The 20,205-nt window shown below is 43.2% G+C and overlaps 1 protein-coding gene across 1 annotated transcript; it reads right to left on the minus strand.

The window, feature by feature from the left end:
- Positions 1–8,434: 8,434 nt before the first annotated feature.
- Positions 8,435–11,852, minus strand: LOC123430692 (F-box/FBD/LRR-repeat protein At2g26030-like). The gene is made up of 6 exons (XM_045114539.1): positions 11,712–11,852; positions 10,652–11,608; positions 10,019–10,174; positions 9,731–9,932; positions 9,200–9,239; positions 8,435–8,813 (listed from the first exon to the last, which is right to left on the minus strand). Exons 2-3 carry the CDS (start codon positions 11,522–11,524, stop codon positions 10,103–10,105), a joined length of 945 nt encoding a protein of 314 aa, XP_044970474.1. The 5' UTR covers positions 11,525–11,608; positions 11,712–11,852; the 3' UTR covers positions 8,435–8,813; positions 9,200–9,239; positions 9,731–9,932; positions 10,019–10,102.
- Between the last annotated feature and the right edge of the window lie 8,353 nt (positions 11,853–20,205).

Genomic DNA, 20,205 nt, shown 5'->3' on the forward strand with positions numbered 1-20,205 from the left:
TAGGTCCATAATATAAGATTCATCATAAAGATTAAATATAACGGAATGTGTATTACGCATGGATGAAAATTCAAACCTCCGCACGAAGGAATTAGTGAGTTGATAATATTGCTTGCATTGGTCTGAAACAAAATCTTCAAGGCCAGCATTTCGTATGTACGCGTAAAATTCTTCCTTGAATCTGGCATGGACCATGAATGGATCTGACGACCATGCACAAGGCCGCACTTGAGCTTCCCTCGGTGGTTCAAAGTCGGGCTCATGTATCGTGAGTCTCGGGGTCTTCTCGCTCGAGGAACCACCTTGGTATATTCTCCTTAACATTTTTTTCTTTCCCTGAAAAATTTCTGAAATTTTTAGTGACTCCAAATAAGGGTGAACAAAGCTCAATCCAAACTTATATCAACTACTCCCACAAGTGCCTAGAAGCTATATCATGCATCAAAACTACTTGGGGCCCTACAAATTTGACATGCAAGCTCAAGAACAAGGTCACCACAGCAGCAAAATTTTGCAATATATAAAGCACTAGAACAAAAACTAATTGGACCATTGGAGGAGTCACATACCGATGAACAATCCCCTAAAACAGTTTTGCAAATGGAGCTTTGATCAAGGAGATCAAAAATGGCAGCAAGATGAGCCAGAATACGGGTTTGAGCAATGGTGGAATGCTTTCTATAGGAAGACGAAGTGGATGGGTGCTGGAATAAGTGAAGGGGCCCCACGTGGGACCCACAAGCCAGGGGGCACCCAGGGTGGTGGGCGCACCCTATAGGCTTGTGGCCCACTGGTGCAGCCCCTCATGTGTTCTCAGTGCGAAAAAATCTTAAATATTTCACAAAAAATCATACTAAATTTTCAGGGGATTCTGGAAACTTTTATTTTCAGATCATTTTTCTATTGCACGGATAAAACGGAAAACAGAGAAATAATAGCATTTTTACTAAATTGAAACTAAAGAAAATAAAATAAAAGCTGGGTGCACAAGGTTGTGCTTTCTAAATTCATCCATATCATTCTCGTCAAAAAGAATCCATCAACAAGGTTGATCAAGTCTTATTGACAAACTTTTTTTTCGAATGACATGGAACCACAGAATTTTCGAATAACACTAGGTTACCTCAATGGGGATATGCATGTCCCCATCAATTAGTATACCATATTTCTTTTTGGCAGTAGGGAGAGGGAATTCAAAGTCTCCAATAATAATCGTTGAAATTTTCAATGGAGTTGATACTATGAACTTGAGGTTGTTTCTTCCGAAAGTGTACCGTATGCTCATTACCATTAACATGAAAAGTGGCATTGCCTTTGTTGCAGTCAATAACAGCCCCTGCAGTATTCAGAAAGGGTCTACCAAGGATGATCGACATACTGTCGTCCTCGGGAATATCAAGAATAACAAAGTTCGTTAGGATAGTAACATTTGCAACCACAACAGGCACATCTTGACAAATACCGATGAGTAAAGCAGTTGATTTATCATCCATTTGCAGAGAGATTTCAGTAGATGTCAACTTATTCAAAGCAAGTCTACGATATAAATAGAAAGGCATAACACTGACACCGGCTTCGATGTCACATAAAGCAGTTTTAACATAATTTCCTTTAATATAGCATGGTATAGTAGGTACTCCGGGATCTCCTAGTTTCTTTGGTATTCCACCCTTAAAAGTATAATTAGCAAGCATGATGGAAATCTTAGCTTCTGGTATCTTTCTTTTATTTGTAACAATATCTTTCATATACTTAGCATAAGGAGACATTTTCAGAATATCAGTCAAGTGCATACGTAAAAAGACAGGTCTCGGCATTTCAACAAAGCGCTCAAAATCCCCATCATCCTTCTTCTTGGATGGTTTAGGTGGAAAGGGCATGGGTTTCTGAACCCATGGTTCTCTTTCTCTACCATGCTTCCTAGAAACAAAATCTCTTTTATCATATCTTTTATTCCTAAGTTGCGGGTTATCAAGATCAACAACAGGTACAATCTCCACATCATTATCATTACTAGGTTGAGCATCAACATAAACATCATCATTAATATTATCACTAGGTTCATGTTCATTACCACATTGTGTCTCAGCATCAGAAATAGAGATATCATTTGGATTTTCATGTGAATTTACAACAGGTTCACTAGCAGCATGCAAGGTCCTATCGTCATTCTTTTTTCCTTTTATTAGAATGAACAGGTGCATCAATATTAACTCTGTGGGAACCTTGCTCAATTCTCTTATGATGGCCCTCAGGATACAAAGGTTCCTGAGTCATTCTACAACCTCTAGTCACAACTCTAACAGAATGATCATTGTTCTTACTAATCATCTCATTGAGGAAATCATTTTGTGCCTTAAGTACTTGTTCTACTTGAGTAGTTACCATGGAAGCATGTTTACTAATAAGCCTAAGATCACTAACAGTTCTACTTATATAATCACCCAAGCGATCAAGCATGTAAGCATTATGTTTCAATTGTCTACTAACATAAGCATTGAAATTTTCTTGCTTAACAATGAAGTTATCAAATTCATCCAAGCATTGGATAGCAGACTTATTATAAGGAATATCACCTTCATCAAATCTACAGAGAGAATTTACCTCTACTACCTGTGTCGAATTATCAAGACCATGTACTTCTTCAATAGGTGGTAGATTCTTAACATCTTTAGCTTTAATACCTTTTTATTTCATAGATTTCTTTGCCTCTTGCATATCTTCAGGACTAAGGAAGAGAATACCTCTTTTCTTTGAAGTTAGTTTTGGAGGTGGTTTGGGAGGTAGTTCAGCTTGTTCAACAGTTTGTTTCCCTGAAAACACAACGAGCACAACTATCTAGGTGGTCCCTAGAAGCATCGGTTAGTCCACTATAAAAGATATCAAGTATTTAATTTTTCTTGAGAGGATGATCAGGCAAAGCATTAAGTAACTGGAGAAGCCTCCCCCAAGCTTGTGGGAGACTCTCTTCTTCAATTTGCACAAATATAAATATTTCCTGCAAGGCATCTTGTTTCTTATGGGCACGAAAATATTTTTCAGATAAGTAGTAAATCATATCCTCGGGGCTACGCACACAACCAGGAGCAAGTGAATTAAACCATATCTTAGCATCACCCTTTAATGAGAACGGAAACAACTTAAGAATATAGTAATAACGAATTGTTTCCTCATAAGTAAATAGGGTGGCATATCATTCAATTCAGTAAGGTGTGTTGCAACAGTTTCAGATTCATAACCATGGAAAGGATCAGATTCTACCAAACTAATTAACTCGGGATCGACAGAGAATTCATAATCCTTATCAGTAACAAAGATAGGTGAAGTAGCAAACTTGGGGTCATATTGCATTCTAGCATTCAAAGATTTTTCCTTCCACTTGCATAGCAACTTCTTAAGATCATCTCTATCCTGACAAGCAAGAAAGTCCCTAGCTAGTTCTCCTTCCATAACATAACCCTTATGTATATTAGGCAATTCATATCTAGGAGAGCTAGGTCTAGCTGGTGTATCATAGTGTTGAGTTTCAATAATTTCAGCAGATTCAGAAATATCATCGGTTTCAGCATTCACTCTAGCAATTTGTTCATCAAGAAATTCACCAAGTGGCACAGTACTATCAAGCAAAGTATCATCATAAGAATCATGCATAGCAGAAGTAGCATCATTAATTACTTGCAACATATCAGATTCAGTAGCAGGTGATGTTGTCGCAAATTTACTCATAACAGGAGGTGAATCAGGTGCAGATCTAGATGGCAATTCCTTAATTGTCCTCGCAGTTGAGGGGTAGATCTTGGTTTTAGCGTCTTTCAGATTCTTCATAGTGATCAACAAATATAAATTCCAAGTGACTCGGAGAATAGAGCTATGCTCCCCAGCAACGGTGCCAAAAAAAGGTCTTGATAACCCACAAGTATAGGGGATCGCAACAATTTTCGAGGGTAGAGTATTCAACCCAAATTTATTGATTTGAGACAAGGGGAGCCAAAGAATATTCTCGAGCATTAGCAGCTGAGTTGTCAATTCAACCACACCTGAAAGACTCAATATCTGTAGCAAAGTATTTAGTAGCAAAGTAGTATGGAAGTAACAATAACGGTGGCAAACGTGACAATGGCAGTTTTGTAGTGATTGTAACAGTAGCAATGGAAAAGTAATTTAGCAAAGATCAATTTGTGGAAAGCTCATAGGAAATGGATCAGTGATGGATAATTATGTCGGATGGCATTCATCATGCAATAGTTATAACATGGGATGATACAGAACTAGCTCCAATTCATCAATGCAATGTAGGCATGTATTCCATATATAGTCATACATGCTTATGGAAAAGAACTTGCGTGACATATTTTGTCCTACACTCCCATGGCAGCGGGGTCCTAATGGAAACTAAGGGATATTAAGGCCTCCTTTTAATAGAGAACCGGACCAAAGCATTAGCACTTAGTGAATACATGAACTCCTCAAACTACGGTAATCACCGGAAAGAATCCCATCTATTGTCACCCTGGGGGATGCAGATCATAACTCGTAATAGGTGTCTACAACTTGCAAGATAGGATCAAGAACACATATATATTCATGAAAACATAATAGGTTCAGATCTAAAATCATGGCACTCGGGTCCTAGTGATAAGCACTAAGCATAGCAAAGTCATAGCAACATCAATCTCAGAACATAGTGGATAGTACGGATCAAACCCTAACAAAACTAACTCGATTACATGATAAATCTCATCCAACCCATCACCGTACGGCAAGCCTACGACGGAATTACTCATGAACGACGGAGAGCATCATGAAATTGGTGATGAAGGATGGTTGGTGATGACGACGGCGTCGATTTCCCCTCTCCGGAGCCCAAATCGGACTCCAGATCTGCCCTCTCGAGGAAGAATAGGAGGTGGCGGCGTCTCCGTATCGTAAAACACGATGAACCCTATTTATTTATTTATTTTTCTCCCCGAATAGGAATATATAGAAGTGGAAACGAGGTCGGCGGAGCCATAGGGGCCCCACAAGACACGGGGGCGCGCCCCCTAGCTTGTGGCCAGGTGGTGGTCCCTCTCCGATTGATTCTTTCGCCAATATTTTTTATTAATTTCAAAAATGTTCTCCGTAAATTTTCAGGTCAATCCGAGAACTTTTATTTCTGCACAAAAATAACACCAAGGCAATTGTGCTGAAAACAGCGTTGGTCCGGGTTAGTTCCATTCAAATCATGCAAATTAGAGTCCAAAACAAGGGCAAAAGAGTTTGGAAAAGTAGATACGTTGGAGACGTATCAATGACCATGTCCATCATCATCTTGGTCGCTCTTCACTCTGCATCATCGAGGTCAATGTCGCCCCTGAATCCATCGCCGGCACTTGTTCCAACTCCGGCACTGAAATCATCGGCGATGTTGATTCCAATTCCCGATGAGAAAACATCGTCGCCACTGTAACACACAAGTATCCTCCTCTTCTAGATGTCTCTCCTTGTCATATCATGTCTTTCTTTGCTCATCTTGTCCATGTCATTGCGGTTCAATGTCATGATTCTATTCTCTTCGGCAAGAAGGTTGGACATGGCTTTGTTCTCAGCAGCACGTGTTCTTCTCTCCTCAATGTCCTTGAGCAATTGCCACCTCTCTTGCTTCTCTCGTGCCTTCTTCTCGGCCAACTCTATCTTTGTCGACAAAGACTTCCCTAGCATCAACTCATTTTATTTCACGATGACATCTATCTTGTCCCGCAAGCTCGATGCTTCGTGTTCCCTCTTGATCTTCTCCTTTGTCTTCTTGTCACCATCGGGCTTGTTCAAGTTTCTTGGGCCATCATCATCTTCATCTTCATCTTCATCTTCATCCATGTTCGTAAGTGAACCTCTCTTCAGTGGGTATTCTTTGTCAATCAACTTCCACTTGTCACAGTCTTTGAGCATATCCCAACAATGCCCTAGTTTAAAATTTTTGCCTTCGGAAGCTTCCATGTCTTTTTACCGTTGTTGGGCCATTTTTTCCTACACAATTAAAACAAAGTCAAATGATGCCATCACTTCTATGATGCGAATGGTGTGCACAACTTGGGACATGAAAACGAACTCACATAGTCGGATTCCACGATTCCACTTGGAGGTGCATTGCGAACTTGTTCCAAGCAAGCTGGCCAACGGCTACAAATCAGCTTGATCACGTCCCAACGACCTTGGAGTGAGCAAAAGATCCGTGGTGTCCTATTGGGATGCTTGGCCATCAATTGGAAGTATTGATCTTCGGTTCTTTGTCAATACCTCTTGGAGGTTTGAGACACACCCGTGCAAGCATCCATAGACATTGCACTCCAAGCCTTGATCAAGATTTGATCTTCCAAGATCGTGTAGTTCTTCGATCTCACACTTTTTTTTGCTTGCGCATGCTGATACGCCCCCTCATCTACCTCCTCCACTTCATCTTCACCACAATGACCATCCACGCCACTCTTCATTTCATTGTAATTGAAACCAGCGATCGGGGTTTGTCCGATGTCGACGGCGTTCGTGTCCAACAAGTTCATGAACTCGGCAGCGGCATTGTTCGAACCACCGTTGCATTGAGTGACATCAAGTCACGAGCTACCATAATGGCGGAAAGCGAAGCAAGAACAAGGGAGGGGAGATGCATACCTTCCGGCCATTTCATCGAACACCTCGCATGCGGTGGAAGCAGCATTGATAGGCATCGTCACGGAACATCTCGCCGAGGCGGAGGGAGTGGACGAAGGCGCCGGCCTTTTCGTAGGAACCTTCTTTCGCTTCACGCCCGAAACCTTGCTCATCTTCTCCGCCGAGGGCCGGGCAAATCGCGCAGCAGCGGCAGCGGCAGCGCCCGGCGTGCATGCCTTTCCGGCGAGGCTAGCCGGATTGCCGCCCGACACGACAATGTTGCCCTGCCGCTTGCGGGCACGCTCGTTGCTGCCTTGGGCGACGGGTGGGACGACATGACCGGCGACAAGATCCGTCGGAGGGGATTGCGCGTGCGCGACCTCCACGTTGACGTGGGACGACTGGGAGGCTTCCATGACGGCGAAGAATGGTGGGGAAGATGGACTGGAGCGCGCGATGGCGATGCAATGGCTGCCGAGGAGGGGGAGCGGGGAACGGTCGCGCGGAAATTTTCCTCGCACCAAATCTCGTTGCGATAGGGGGGGCGAGCTCGGGTCGGCCTCCCACCCCGTGAATCTGAAGGTTGAGGGCAAACTTTTGCCGCGCCCCGCAAAAATAATTTACGGGTCGGACACGTTTGCGAGGTCTGGTCGAGCAGCATTTTCCGCATCGACCCGTACTTTGACGGTTATTTTGCGGTAGGGGCATTATACGGGGTTCTCTAAAGTGTGGCTAAGAATCAAGCAACCGCATAATAAAACAAGTTATTCACTTCCGCCCGATAGTGGGATACAATTCTCAGTCTTCGCGCATCAACATCCAAAGCCTCCCGGCAAACAATCGTTTCCTATGATCACAGATAGGGATGAAAACGGAACGGAAACGGACGGAACTGGGTGCTATCAGATTTGTTTTCATATTTTTTTGCAGAAGCGGAAACGAATATGAAAACCCCGAAAATTAATATGGAAACATATACTACCTGAAACAGACATAGAGCGAATAAGGAGCGGACACGGAAACATGAGTGGGCATTTTCCAGAAATTTAGAACCCCTTGAGTCATGTAGAAATAAACATAAACCAAAAATATAATGAACCTTGAGTCATGTAGAAATAAACATAAACCAAAAATATAATGAAATATTAACATGGCTAAAAATAATATGATTATGTTGGCACCTTAGCATAGTTAGTAGTAGTAGTAGTCGACAATTGTGTATAGGGTCTAGCTGAGTATGTATGTGGTAATTGGGCATCAAATGACCCATTATGATTATTGTGTCATTGTGTGTTGTTTGATAGTCGCGCTACAAAGCAGCCATAGGCCTATACAAAAAATGGAAATATCATATTCACAGAAACGGAAAGTTCCATTTCCACATCTGTTCCACCCGAAAAAAATTGTTCCATTTTTGTTTTCGCTTCCGCATAAATTTCATTTCCATTTCCATTTACGTTTTCATATTTCCTCTCCATTTTCATTTTTCCTACGAAAATCCATTTTCATTTTTCCTACGAAAAAGCATAAAGTTTCCACTCCGTTTTGCCTAATCACAGAGTCCTAAATGCCGTAGGACCATCCTCGAAGCGCCCACGAATGCGCCCCTTTTTTTTCAGCTTGAACTGTACCAGGCATCTCCTGCTGAGAATAACAGAAGAATTCCAAGTGTTGAACGGCTGCACTGAGCTCCTAGCTCCCTCTGTATTTGCCTTAAAATCTTTTAAATTTCAACAATAAAAAAGTAAAACTAGGCTTTGTCAGACATAAGGGCTGACTGGCTGAAGGTCAGCTAAAGAAAGCAAGCTCCAAAGCATGTTCCATGATCCATTCACAGCCAAGCAAGCCCCACAAGGAAATAGTGTTAGAACATTCATCCCTACTATGATAAGTTCTCTTTGGCAGTTAGTGCACAAGTCATCATAAGACCTAAAATAGCAACATGTGTTTCTAGACAGTCAACATTCATCAGGAAACCATCACAGGCAAGCAACAACAACAGAAGCTCCTAACATTGCAACGTGCGTTTGGAAAGGAGGAGAGTTCACTCGTTGAGGTTTCAAAACAGGACAGCCAGCATTCATCATAAATCCATGAACAGTGCAAATCTTCTCTATTTCCTTAGTATAGAAAGACAAATCTCCGCAGCTCTGTTTCCTTCAGAACATTACAAGCATAACTGAAACCTGCATGAGTGAATGGCAAAGTTTATTGACTCGGTGAGGGACTGAAGCGCAGGAATCATCATTTGTATGGCTTCAGTCAAAGTTCTAAGTAACACACAGAAATCAAGGTTCACATCTTTATGACCTCATGGTCCTGCCCCTCTAGTATACACCACAAGCAAACATGATTATCTTCATGGCAGAGGGTTGCCAAATATTCAAACAATTAGGTGAACTATAGGGGATTCCAATAAATAATCCAAGATAATCAAGACAGGTTATCTTGAAAAACCATTAACACAGATTTATGGCAGACAACTACATCATGCCCATAAAAAAACTTAGATCGGTACATATCCAAATAATCAAAGGGAAGTTAGAAAGACCAGCCGACCGCATCTTCTTACCTCTAGTTGAAGCTGGAACCCGTGCACACAAAATTAGAACCTGTAAAAGTATTCAAACAACACAATCAACTCAGTAGGACGTTATCGAAATATACGGGGTATTTTGCAGAATATAATAGTTTATTCCGACCAACAGAAAACTTTTACATAATAAAAACAGAAAAATAATCATGGACAAGGACGCCCACCCATAAACTACAGAGCAGGAACCATAACTCAAGTGATGAATAATATATTCAGACGTTAGTTTTCATAAGTGGAATCTACATGGCAGCAAATTCAATCAAAATGGGTGCCAATATTGTAACGCAAACTGATATGGTATAATTTTGGACAAGTTTCAGCAGTTAGATAAATGTAATGCACTGTTTTTCATGAATGTAGTTTCTATGTTTCTTCCACTTACATGCAAATAAATAATTAGTTATTTCAAGTTTGAGGTTCTGTTTACTGCCCCATTTATAAGTAAAACATGCAGAGGAAAATCGCATAAACAGAAGAATCACACACAATTCAATACTTTTAACTCACATTCAGATCCGGAACTTGTATTGGTCTGTCGGATGTAGATTTTCTCCAGTGATATGCCACAAGCACTCAGGATCTTCAGAATTTTGTCAATTCTTCCATCAACCTTTAAACATTTGATTTCTACCATTTTAAGATGGTCTGATGAAAATGTTTCTTCCGACAAATTGTTATCTCCTTCTGTCACCATTGAAGAATCAAATTCCTACAACAGACAAAGACCATACTAAGTCAAACAGCCATGTGACGTAATTTGGGTAACACACAGCTATCCATCCACAAAAGATATACCTCAAGAAGCTTGAGAGTAACCTTCTCAAGATTTGGCGAGTGTTGGATAAAATGAATCACAGAACTGAGGTCAGCATGCAAACATCAGTCGTCGAGTATCAAAGTCTTTAACATGGGGAATGTAGGGCGCCACTTCAGATCTCTTTGAAAAATGAACTACACAAAATGCAAATAATCGAGATCGAAGAATAAGCCTGCTGGTTCCTTTATGTACAGAATGAGACCAATCATTCCCGTAGAGAACTAGAGATTGAAATTTCCATAGTAACTAGAAGCAAGTAATGGAAAAGATTTGTAGCATGTATATATTTTGTGTGTCAAAGAAACTTCTATATATTTGACATAGTAAAGGTACCATTTTGGAATTAGTATAAGTTAGTGACAATTATCAAATAACAAAAAGGTCAGATCATGAGGGGATTCCTGAACCAGTTTCGAGTAACTACATAGATTGAAGACAATGAATGTGACAGCACTAAATTTTGACTCAATTATGATGTTGGTTGATAATTTCTGGTACGGAAATAAGTATGACAATGTGGGAGCATAAACTGGGTACATGCACTTTAGCTGATGCTATAGTTCTTGATATATCATTAGAAGCCAAAATAGAGTGGTTGCAAGCATACATACCGCATCATCATAGTAAGCTAACACCTTCAAGTGTTTAGCCCGCGACAAACCCTGGAAGAAGTGGCTACCTCCGCGTTGAGCAATGAACTCAAAATGAAAACGACAGTTATAGCATGGATCGTCATCAAGACAGCCTGACGCGCTCCTGGAACACCGATCCTCAGAAAACTCCCCAAGATTAATGACAGCCATTTCCAATGATGGCAGGCTTTCAAGTAATGGAAGTCTACCAGAACAATTGACAAATTCCAAGCGAACAAGATTCGGTAAGGTTATTTGAGTACGATGCCACATGTTGAGTTCACAGCAGATCATACTCAGCTGCCGCAAGGATGGAGACACCATTTCACCAGCATGTGTAATGCAATACTCCATCTTAAGGTCCACCAGCACTGGACAGCCCGAAAAATCAAGAGCGCAGCGGATGCAATGGAGGTCTAGCCTAGTGAGGTGCTGGGAGAGTAGAGGATCTGGATATTCAGATAGTTGATCGGGGACAATGGGGAAGTTGGGGTTGGTGTCCGTGAAACTGCACCGAAGGACCCGGACATTGCAGTCCAAAGCAGACTGCAGGCTCCAGCGATACACATGCTGAAAGGACGAGATGCAATTGAAATCGAACTCTCTATCGTCCAGATCGAACTCGCATGACTCCAGGGGGCAGTCTGAGTGGCGACGGAGGAAGAGCAGCCGGTCAACGAAATGATTGAACTTGTCGGCGTTCCCGAAGCCCCCAACGGCGGTGATGCGGAGGCCGGGCGCAGAGGTCCAGAGGTGGCGCCAGCGGGGGGAGAGCACGCACGTCCGCACCGCGTCGTGTGCTGGCAGGAACGAGAGGACGATGGGAAGGACGTCGTCCAGGAGGTCGTCCATCTCCGCTGTTTAGGGACGGCGCTTCGCTGTTCTTGAGTTGCTTCCTAGGGGAGCATTCCGTCGAGCAGGTGGTGTGCGTCCTCGCTACAGAACACGGACAGCCAAGGTAAAAGGTTGAGATAGGTGGAAGGCCGGAAAATGGAGGTGCCGAAGAGCGAGATAGCAGAGGAAGGGAGGAGCCGGTCACCTGCGTCGCGTTAGTCTTCGCCGGTTCGCTCGCCGGAGGATGCAGACTAGTAGAATCGCGACGGGCTCCACGGGTCCGTCGGAGAGAGGAGGGATTTGAATGACGAGGCGAGTAGACGAGCCCGTAGGCCGATGTCCGTTTGTGCAGGGCTTTCTGAGGTGTTCTGTTCTTTTCTTCCAAAAGACAATATGATGGGTTTTTTCTTCAATTATTACTGGTTTTGAAATACTCCACCAAATGGGACAGGGAATATCAATATTTTTACGGTTTTGCTAAAACTCATTCGAATGAGAAATAAATTGGTCTCATTCACTTTATCAATGTAAGACATCATTTCTGTTTTTTTTTCTTTTTTTCTTTTTCTATGTAGCTGTTGCAACCTAACCGACACAGCTGGCAACTACAACTTGTGATACCCAACTGTAAGCGCTTGTGCTAAGGCTAGTAGTTGCAACCGACCCGACACGACCGCAACTGCAAGACGTAAGGCGCGAACGGAATCTGCTTTTTCCTTTTTTTGTAGTAGTAGTTACAACCGCAGTGACACGACTGCAACTGCAACCAAGCACACCCAACCGCAACCGCAACGAGCGGGGTGATGGAGGGCATCCTTTTTTTTCTATTTCTATGTAGCAGTTGCAACCTAACCGACACGGCTGCAACTGCAACCTGTGATACCCAACTGTAAACGCTTGTGCTAAGGCTAGTAGTTGCAACCGATTCGACACGACCGCAAATACAAGACGTAAGGTGCGAACGGAACCTGCTTTTGTTTAGTAGTTGCAACCGTAGTGACACGGCTGCAACTGCAACCAAGCACACCCAAGCGCAACCCAATGAGCGGGGTGATGGAGGGCATCCCTTAATCTATCATAACATACCATAGAAAAAAAAGTGAATGAGACCAAATTATATCTCATCTAGACGAGTTCTAGCCACTCCCATATTTTTATCGTAGTACTAATGTACTTTTGGTAATAAACACACAATTCTAAAATAAAGTTATATTTAGTGGTTTTAATTTGAGGGAATATCAATAGTAACAAATGATGTTTTTGTTCATATACATGATACTAACTATAGCTCATTTTCCACATAATGTTTGTCAATGTGATTGTAACCAATCTTGGCAATAGCTTGTACATGGCAATTATGAGAACACGGAGGTCGGGTGGCGACGCCGATACTTTTAACCCGGAGAAGCGATGGAGGCAGTGACACCAACTTTCTTGGAAGAGGGGTGCCGACATGGTTACGCATGAGTGAGGGGCATTGATTTGGGGAGAGGGGAATTTATGTACGGCGAAAGGGAAGAGGTGTGTCGACATTGACAACGGGCCCCACACACCTATAAGACTCTTTGAAGAGAGCTTAGTAGATGTAAAGATGGCCAATTTGATATGCCTTTGTATCAAACACGAGGAAACCACATGCAGCACAACCAATAATACAAATGAAAACATATTTTTACTTGTTTTCTCTCAGAACTTTGTGAGCACACTAGTCGTATTGCTGACACCTACACCTACACAAAGACGATTGATATCACTTACATAAAATATATTGAAAAACTTGATAGGAACCTTTATACATAAGCACCTTTAAGGCTTTCACGTCCAAGTCATCTATAAACATATCATTAGGTGTGGTATGCTTCATTTTAGTAGATTTTTTGGGAATTGCTAGAATATAGTGAAGATATGATGGGTTATGTTTGCTCTCTCGTAAGAGTGATTGGGTAATCTCAGATAGAAGGATGCAGTAACTTAGCAATAAGTGTTTTCTTGGTAGAGAATCAATGTTTATCGAACCAGAAGGAGTTCTACCAACAAACAAAGTCAGTGGTACCTACACACAAAACACAAAACAAACTTGTTCCCAACATGTCAACAAGGTTATCAAGTTTCTTGTGTTCTTAGTTTTTTAGAGTAAAGGCCGCAGCTCGACTTTAAATTAATAAAGCCACCACGTAACCAGAGTAACAACCGAACATCCAAGACAAACAAAGTATCAAACTACCGAGCAGAAATAAGACGGCCACAACCGGCAAAATGGCACACGGGCCAAGAAAAGAACACAACAAGACCAGACTAAGACAATGATAGACGGAAAAGGCAGCACCAACTACGGCGACCTAGCTCGATCACTCCCGGAGATAGAAGTAGCGGATGCATGCACACGAGCGATGAGGACCTCCACAACCGCCTTGTCAGCCTCTTTAATCAGAGATTTCCGCTACTCCAAAAATATGGAGAGTTTGAATGACATTAATCGTCGAGTTAAGGAAGAAAAATTCAATAGTAAACTTGTTTCTAGTCGTCCGTAGGGTCGAACACATGGCAGAGAAACTAAACCAAAACAACCTTCTGAACTAACCAGATAGAGGAGCCGTGAGCAAACGGTGATCAGAGAAATTAGAGGGAGCCCGAAAACAACCATCCACTCCCTGAGATACCTCCAAAGCAAGGAAGTCAAGGGACACCGAAACAGGATGTGATCAGTATCCTCCAAGCTCCCACAAAGAGAGAAGAAGTCCATACCCGGGCCATGCCATTTCTTAATCTGATATGCGGCACGTAACAGGCCCCTCACGGCCCGCCACATGAAAATTTTGATTTTCGGGGGCACCCTAGCAGACCAAATGGATTTGAACTTCGACCCGACGGGCCAGAGGACAAAACACGATAGCAAGATTTAACCGAAAAAGGACCAAAGGCGGAATGGGGCCAGGAGACCACATCCCGATTCTTCGAGAGCACAGGGAACAGAGCAACAAGGCGATGCCAATCTTCCGGCTCTTCAGGAGACAAGACCCGACGAAAACCGATGTCCCAACCATTGGCCACATGCTACGCGATTGAGATAGAAGGAGAAGACACAAAAGAAAAAAGCACATGAAAGGAAAACGCAAGGGGGGCATCCCCACCCACCAATCCAACCAAAACCAAAAGGAAAGGTCATTGCGAACTGAAAATTTCGCTACAGATTTGAAGTCATCACGAACATGCACCGGCTAGCACCAAAAATAAGAGATCGAGGAGTCGGGCCCAGAATTAACCAAGAGAGGATGCGAAAGAGGGAAGTATTTAGCTTTAAGCATGTGCAACCAAAGGGAGTCTGAGTCAGAATGGAAAATACGCCACCACCACTTAAGGATCAAGAACTTGTTCATAATAAAGATATTGAGTCCGTAGACCCCCCCCCCCCAAATCCTTAGGATTACACATAAGCTTCCATTTAACGAGCATGTACTTCTTTTTGTTGTTCGCAGCGTTCCAGTAAAAACCACTCCTATGTTTGTCAAAGCCAGCATGAATACCCTCTAGAAGGCGGTAAAAACCCATGAGAAACATATAGAGGGAAGTCAAGCACGCGTTGATCAGGCTAACCCTACCAGTCGTGGAGTTGTAGCGACCCCTCCAAGGCATAACCCTATTACCCACCTTAACAACAGAGAAATTGAAATCCTTCGCCAGCACCTTGAGGGGAGAAACAGGGATTCCAAGGTATTTGAGAGGGAAAGAACCAAGAGAACAGTTCAGAAGAGTAGCCACCCACCTAGTCTACTCGGGAGGGGCACCCAAAACAAGGACCTCAAAATTGATTGTAATGCCAGGCGTCTCCTCGAAACAAAGCAGAGGGAGAGGCACCAATCATTGTTTTGTACAAGAATGATAGTATCGTCCGCATATTGAAGGTGAGATGCACCCGTAGGGAGAAGGTTAGAGCGGACGGGAAGGATGTAGCCCACGGTCGCGGCCCGATTTATAATGTAGGAGAAAGCATCGGCCACAAAATTAAACAAAAAGAGGGGAAACGGGATCACCTGTCTAAGGCCCTGGCCATTCATAAAGTAGGGACTGATCGAGCCATTAGCCGAAATAGGAGTGTGGCCCCCACACACAAGTTGCACGATATAGTGAACATATGCACTATCAAAGCCCCTAGCAAGGAGAACATCGCGGAGAAAGGGCCAACTAACCGAATCGTATCCTTTTTCATAGTCCAGCTTCAGCACAACCGCACTTCAACCATTAGAATTAAGGTCATGAAGAACTTCACGCAGGCTCAGGAACCCATCCCAGATAAAATGACCTTGGATGAAGGCAAACTGATGTTGACCAATGACCTTATGAGAAACAGGATGCATGCAGGTTGCAAAACCCTTAGAAGGGAAATTGGCAATATTGTTAATAAGGGCAATAGGTCTAAACAACTTAATGGAATCAGCCCCTTTCATCTTGGGGAGGAGAGAAATGACCACATAGTTCAATCAAGAGATGTCTACCCACTATACCACGGTAGATTTTAGATGACACAATTTTGTGGGCAAAGGTTCACTGATGTCCACACAATAATTGTTAGTGTAGCTTTTAAGTTTTGTCTTCGAATCATGTGTTGATGAACATATGTCATTGTGCACGCAACAAGTGTTAGCAACCACAAGCCATGATGACCCACAAGTATAGGGGATCAATCGTAGTCCTTTTGATAAGTAAGAGTGTTGAACCCAACGAGGAGCAGAAGGCTCTGATAAACGGTTTTCAGCAAGGTAATAATTGCAAGCACTGAAAGTAGCGGTAACAAGTGATGGTGTAGTGAGGTGAAATGTAGCAGGTGAAAAGTAACAAGTAACAAGTAGTAGCAACGGTGCAGCAAAGTGGCCCAATCCCTTTTGTAGCAAGGGAAAAGCCTGAACAAAGTCTTATAGGAAGTAAAACGCTCCCGAGGACACACGCGAATTTCTGTCATGCTAGTTTCATCATGTTCATATGATTCGCGTTTGTTACTTTGATAGTTTGATATGTGGGTGGACCGGCGCTTGGGTACTGCCCTTACTTGGACAAGCATCCCACTTATGATTAACCCCTCTCGCAAGCATCCGCAACTACGAAAGAAGAATTAAGACAACGTCTAACCATAGCATTAAACTAGTGGATCCAAATCAGCCCCTTACGAAGCAACGCATAGACCGGGGTTTAAGCTTCTGTCACTCTAGCAACCCATCATCTACTTACTACTCCCCAATGCCTTCCTCTAGGCCCAAATAATGGTGAAGTTTTATGTAGTCGACGTTCACATAACACCACTAGAGGAAAAACAACATACAACATATCAAAATACCGAACGAATACCAAATTCACATGACTATTATTAGCATGTCTTATCCCATGTCCCCAGGAACAAAAGTAACTACTCACAAAGCATAATCATAATCATGATCAGAGGTGTAATGAGTAGCATCAAGGATCTGAACATAAACTCTTCCACCAAGTAATCCAACTAGCATCAACTACAAAGAGTAATCAACACTACTAGCAACCTTACAAGTACCAATCGGAGTCGCGACGCGGAGATTGGTTACAAGTGATGAACTAGGGTTTGGAGATGAGATGGTGCTGATGAAGATGTTGATGGTGACGAGTCCCCTCCGATGAGAGGAGTGTTGGTGATGACGATGGCGACGATTTCCCCCTCCGGGAGGGAAGTTTCCCCCGCAGGATCGTCCTGCCGGAGCTCTAGATTGGTTCTGCTCAAGTTCCGCCTCGTGGCGGCGGAGAATCCACGAAAAAGCTCTGCCCTGATTTTTTTTTCCGGACGAAACCCTTCATATAGCAGAAGAGGGGGGCCAGTGGGCCACCAGGGAGCCCACAAGCCCTGTTGCCGCGGCCAGGGGGCAGGCCGCGACCACCAGGCTTGTGGGCCCGTGGCAGCTCCCCTCTGGCACTTCTTTCGCCCAATATTTTTTATATATTCCCAAAAAATTTCACGTTGATTTTCAGGGCATTTGGAGTTGCACAGAATAGAGGACTCAGACTTGCTCCTTTTCTAGTCCAGAATTCCAGCTGCCGGTATTCTCCCTCTTCAAATAAACCTTGCAAAATAAGAGAGAAAAGGCATAAGTATGGTACCACAAAGTATAATAACAGTCCATAAAGCGATAAATATCAACATGAAAGCATGATGCAAAATGGACGTATCAAGTCCCCCAAGCTTAGACCTCGCTTGTCCTCAAGCGAAAACCAAGATCCATAAACATGTCCACATGTTTAGGGATGAAGGTGTTGATAAAACATAATACGGACATGAGAGCATCATGATCACACATAGAACAGCAATACATCATAAAGATTCTTATGGGAAAGTAACAATTTCTTCACAAAGCAAAGTATGAAACAAAAACCTTACCGAGAAGTAGCCAACAACAGTCCATAGTCATCGAAGCAATTGCAATTTATCATATCATCAGAAAGAGTCAAATAAGAGCTTGTAAAGCAAATCCACATAGTCAATCATCTCTTTTGTTTTCCATAATTGTTACAACTCACGTGGTACTCATGGTATCTAAGTTTCAGTTGGACACAGAGAAAGATAGGGGCTTATAATTTTGCCTCCCAACCGTTTACCTCAAGGGTAAAGTCAACAATAATAAAGCATAAGTACTCATCTCCAAGTTGATATATGAATATAGATCTTTCCCAAGCATATGACGGTGGCCAAGATAAAGGCGAAATAAGGAATTGGTGAAGATCACCATGACTCTTTCAAGGGCAAAAAGTAAAGGTACAAGATAGGCCCTTCGTAGAGGGAAGCAGAGGTTGTCATGCGCTTTTGAGGTTTGGATGTGTGTCCTCTTAGTGCGGAGGAACGTCACTTTATATTGCCTCCTGTGGTAAAGAACTTTATTATGCAGTCTCTCGCTTTTATGTCTTCTTCACCACAGGTTCGTATAAAGCTTATTTTCCACACACTAATAGATCATACATATTAGAGAGAAATTTTTATTGCTTGCACCGATGACAACTTACTTGAGGTATCTTATTCAATCCAAAGGTAGGTATGGTGGACATGTTGGAATTATACCCTAGAGGCAATAATAAATGTATAGTTATTATTATAATTCCTGTATCAAGATAATAGTTTATTATCCATGCTATAATTGTATTGAATGAAGACTCATTTACATGTGTGGATACATAGACAAAACACCGTCCCTAGCATGCCTCTAGTTGGCTAGCCAGTTGATCAATGATAGTCAGTGTCTTCTGATTATGAACAAGGTGTTGTTGCTTGATGACTGGATCACGTCATTGGGAGAATCACGTGATGGACTAGACCCAAACTAATAGACGTAGCATGTTGATCGTGTCATTTTGTTTCTACTGTTTTCTGCGTGTCAAGTATTTATTCCTATGACCATGAGATCATATAACTCACTGACACCGGAGGAATGCTTTGTGTGTATCAAACGTCGCAACGTAACTGGGTGACTATAAAGATGCTCTACAGGTATCTCCAAAGGTGTTAGTTGAGTTAGTATGGATCAAGACTGGGATTTGTCACTCCGTATGACGAAGAGGTATCTCGGGGCCCACTCGGTAATACAACATCACACACAAGCCTTGCAAGCAATGTAACTTAGTGTAAGTTGCGGGATCTTGTATTATGGAACGAGTAAAGAGACTTGCCGGTAAACGAGATTGAAATAGGTATGCGGATACTGACGATCGAATCTCGGGCAAGTAACATACCGAAGGACAAAGGGAATGACATACGGGATTATACGAATCCTTGGCACTGAGGTTCAAGAGATAAGATCTTCGTAGAATATGTAGGATCCAATATGGGCATCCAGGTCCCGCTGTTGGATATTGACCGAGGAGTCTCTCGGGTCATGTCTACATAGTTCTCGAACCCGCAGGGTCTGCACACTTAAGGTTCGACGTTGTTTTATGCGTATTTGAGTTATATGGTTGGTTACCGAATGTTGTTCGGAGTCCCGGATGAGATCACGGACGTCACGAGGGTTTCCGGAATGGTCCGGAAACGAAGATTGATATATAGGATGACCTCATTTGATTACCGGAAGGTTTTCGGAGTTACCGGGAATGACGAATGGGTTCCGGGAGTTCACCGGGGGGCAACCCACCCCGGGGAAGCCCATAGGCCATAAGGGTGGCGCACCAGCCCTTAGTGGGCTGGTGGGACAGCCCAAAAGGGCCCTATGCGCCAAGGATAAGAAATCAAAGGAAAAAGAAAAAAAAAGGGAGGAGGTGGGAAGGGAGGGGGACTCCCTCCCACCAAACCTAGTCCAACTCGGTTTGGGGGGGAGAGTCCTCCCCCTTGGCTCGGCCGACCCCTTGAGGGTCCTTGGACCCCAAGGCAAGGCCCCCTCCCTCCCACCTATATATACGGAGGTTTTAAGGCTGATTTGAGACGACTTTTCCACGGCAGCCCGACCACATACCTCCACGGTTTTTCCTCTAGATCGCGTTTCTGCGGAGCTCGGGCGGAGCCCTGCTGAGACAAGGTCATCACCAACCTCCGGAGCGCCATCACGCTGCCGGAGAACTCTTCTACCTCTCTGTCTCTCTTGCTAGATCAAGAAGGCCGAGATCATCGTCGAGCTGTACGTGTGCTGAACGCGGAGGTGCCGTCCGTTCGGTACTAGATCGTGGGACTGATCGCGGGATTGTTCGCGGGGCGGATCGAG

Source organism: Hordeum vulgare, chromosome 2H (assembly GCF_904849725.1).
Source record: "Hordeum vulgare subsp. vulgare chromosome 2H, MorexV3_pseudomolecules_assembly, whole genome shotgun sequence".
Lineage (NCBI taxonomy): Eukaryota > Viridiplantae > Streptophyta > Magnoliopsida > Poales > Poaceae > Hordeum > Hordeum vulgare.